The sequence below is a fragment of the Sinocyclocheilus anshuiensis genome, unplaced genomic scaffold (genome assembly GCF_001515605.1).
Source record: "Sinocyclocheilus anshuiensis isolate Anshui unplaced genomic scaffold, SAMN03320099.WGS_v1.1 scaffold355, whole genome shotgun sequence".
Classification (NCBI taxonomy): Eukaryota; Metazoa; Chordata; class Actinopteri; order Cypriniformes; family Cyprinidae; genus Sinocyclocheilus; species Sinocyclocheilus anshuiensis.
The window spans coordinates 209,460-212,431 of record NW_015549571.1 but is presented as its reverse complement, the minus strand read 5'-3'; the positions used below and the strand labels follow the sequence as shown (position 1 = coordinate 212,431).

General features: G+C 37.7%; 1 protein-coding gene across 1 annotated transcript in view; it reads left to right on the top strand.

Annotated features, from left to right (window-relative positions):
• The window catches only part of LOC107657345 (alkyldihydroxyacetonephosphate synthase, peroxisomal-like), a gene marked incomplete at its 5' end in the record, with an annotated part of 58,503 nt that overhangs the window by 19,646 nt on the left and 35,885 nt on the right, over window positions 1–2,972 (top strand). Inside the window, one exon of the mRNA XM_016445387.1 lies at window positions 2,394–2,474. Within this exon, the coding sequence (XP_016300873.1) occupies window positions 2,394–2,474 (81 nt within the window). The remainder of the gene's footprint in view (window positions 1–2,393; window positions 2,475–2,972) is intronic.

The following is a 2,972-nucleotide window of genomic DNA, read 5'->3' as shown; positions in this document are numbered from 1 at the left end:
CAGCAGGACAATGACCCTAAGCACACAGCAAGAGTGGCTTATAGACAACTCTGTGAATGTCCTTGAGTGGCCCATCCAGAGCCTGAGCTTGAACCCAGTCAAATATTTCTGGAGAAACTTGAAAATTTGCATTTTCTCCCATCCAATCTGACAGCGCTTGAGAGGTGAAGAGGTGAGGAGAAGAATGGCAGATAATTGCCAAATGATGATGATCAAAGCTTGTCACATCAAACAAAAAAGTCTTGAGACTGTAAAGGTGCTTCAGCTAAATATTGTTATACTTATGCATACTTATGAATACTTATGCAATGTACTTATTTCAGTTTTTTTTTGAAATTTTTTTTTTAAATATATTTACGAAGTTGTGACAATTCTGTTTTTGCTTTGTCAGTATGGTGTATGGAGTGTAGATTGATGTGGAAAAAAAGTAATTTAAAGCAGTTTAACAAGGCAGCAACATAACAAAATGTGAAAAAAATGAATGGGGTATGAATACTTTCGCAAGGCACTGTACAATTGTAATTTATAAATAATACAATTCAATTACAATTTATTTATGTGCTTTATATTTTATTAAAGTTCTATTTTGACCCCTGTAGTCTGGTAATTTTTTTTACATCCATAATATTTGGGGGAGGGGGCACAATAATACAATTCTGCTTAGGGCACCCATTTGTCCAGCAGCGGCCCTGCATGCAGGTGTGACATACTGACACTCATTTAGCACCCGTGTGTGTGTGTGTGTGTGTGTGTGTGTATTTATGGTGCTTATATTAAATGGCCATGCCTACAGAGCTTTCTGTACTTCTCTTCTTTACTTTACCCTCTCCTGCACTTTCTCTCTCGTTTTCCCCTCTCCACATACTTCATCTGCTGCTCTGACCTTGGCTGGCCTGTTTTAGGGCTCACGGGGCCACGCACATGAAAGGCAGCGAGTCATAAGCGCGGTTGTTTTATGAGCGCAGTGGTGTGATTGATAGCCGAGGGGCGTAGCCACCTGTGGAGACGGGGCGGGTTCCTGAAGTGCATTTAACCCCTGTGGAAACAAGGGGACAAAATCTGGCTGATTCTCAGAAAGTCAGAGTTATTACAGATCAGACGAGACTGAAAGCAGTGACTCACTCACTCACTCACTCACTCACTCTCACACACACACACACATACGCTCACTCACTCACTCACTCACACAGACACACACACACACACACACACACTCACTCACTCACACAGGCACAGACAGACACACACACACACACACACACATATAGACACACACACAGTGACCTCTCGCTGTCCTGACTCGCTAAGCTGAGATATGTGGGCTGAGTTTAGCGGCAGTGAATCAGTTTGACATGTGGTTTGAGGGAGACCTGCAACACACTCACAATGTCAACACTACTGCACTTTAACCAAAATCTCTCTCCCTCTCTCGTTCTAGTCTATTCCAGTCATTATAATTTGCCTTTATACCTACTGTATTGTAGGATCTGTTGCAGTGTATCTCACATTTTACTGTGTGTTTGGCCACATGCTCATACACACTGTTTTTTTTTTTCATTTTGTATATTTGTTTTGTCTTTGATAGAAAATAACATTTTAAGTTTAAGCTGGATTTATATAGTTTGAACGCTAGGGATAATTCTCCCAAAAATGTTAATTCTGTATGCACATACACAATGTTGCTTTTGTTGTTTTTTTTTGTAGTCCAATATTCATCTTAAGGATGTCTTTATTATGAGGTTGATTTAGAGTCGTGTTAAATCAGATTTACTTCTTGGGGGATTTTCACGTAAGGTATGTTCTCATGATGAAACACAGGGCTCTCAGAACATCTTTAAAAGTTGATGTATTCTTCTTGACTCTTCATGTGTTTTTGATTTCTGACTTGCATTTGTTTTAAAATGCAGGACTCATATGATGAATTGAGAGTCGAAGACTTTTTGTTTCGAAAGAAATTCATACTTTTATTTAGCAGTGATGCATTAAATTGATCACTAGTTCTTTTGAGCTTTATATTCATCAAAGACTTTCAACATTGATAATAAGAAGAAATTATTCTAGATCAGTAATGATGCTGAAACTTCAGCCAAAAAGGAAATTGTTGTCATCATTTACTCACCCTCACGTTGTTCCAAACCTATGTGACTTAATTTCTTCTGCTGAACACAAAAGAAGATATTTTGAGTGAAGGTCAGTGGTAAACAGACTTTCTTTAAAATATCTGATTTGGATTTTCATTGTTGGGTGAACCGTCCCATTCAGACTTCCATGCTCTGTTATATATTTTATTGCCCCCCTGTTTGTGGAAAATGCACTCCTCTTGAATTGAATGTTAAAACTAGAGGATTCCCTGAGTGATCTGTCATATTCAGTTATTTGTTACTTTTGTTTAGAGCCGGATATTGTGGATTGACGAGAAGAATCTAACAGCTCATGTGGAGGCTGGGATCATTGGACAGGATCTGGAGAGACAGGTCAGTCATCCACACACTGGTTTTACAACCACACTACCATAACCATTTCGTTTCTGACCAAAGAGCTTCCTGCGGCTTCCTTTGCATTCGGTTTTAATTTATATGTGACCCTGGACCACAAAACCAGTCATAAGGGTCAAAATGTTTAAATTGAGATTTATACATCATCTGAAAGCTGAATAAATAAGCTTTCCATTGATGTATTGTATTGTATGGTTTGTTAGGATAGGACAATATTTGAACGAGATACAACTATTTGAAAATCTGGAATCTGATGGAGCAAAAAAATCAAAATATTGAGAAAATCACCCTTAAAGTTGTCCAAATGAAGTAAAATTAGTTGTTCCAATTTAGCAGACTTTAAGTATACCAGTTTAGTATACCAAAAAAAGTACAATTGTAGGGTATTTTTATTAAGCACATAAATATGTTAAAGGGGTCATATGATGTTGCTAAAAAAAACATTATTTTGTGTATTTGGTGTAATGAAATGTGTTT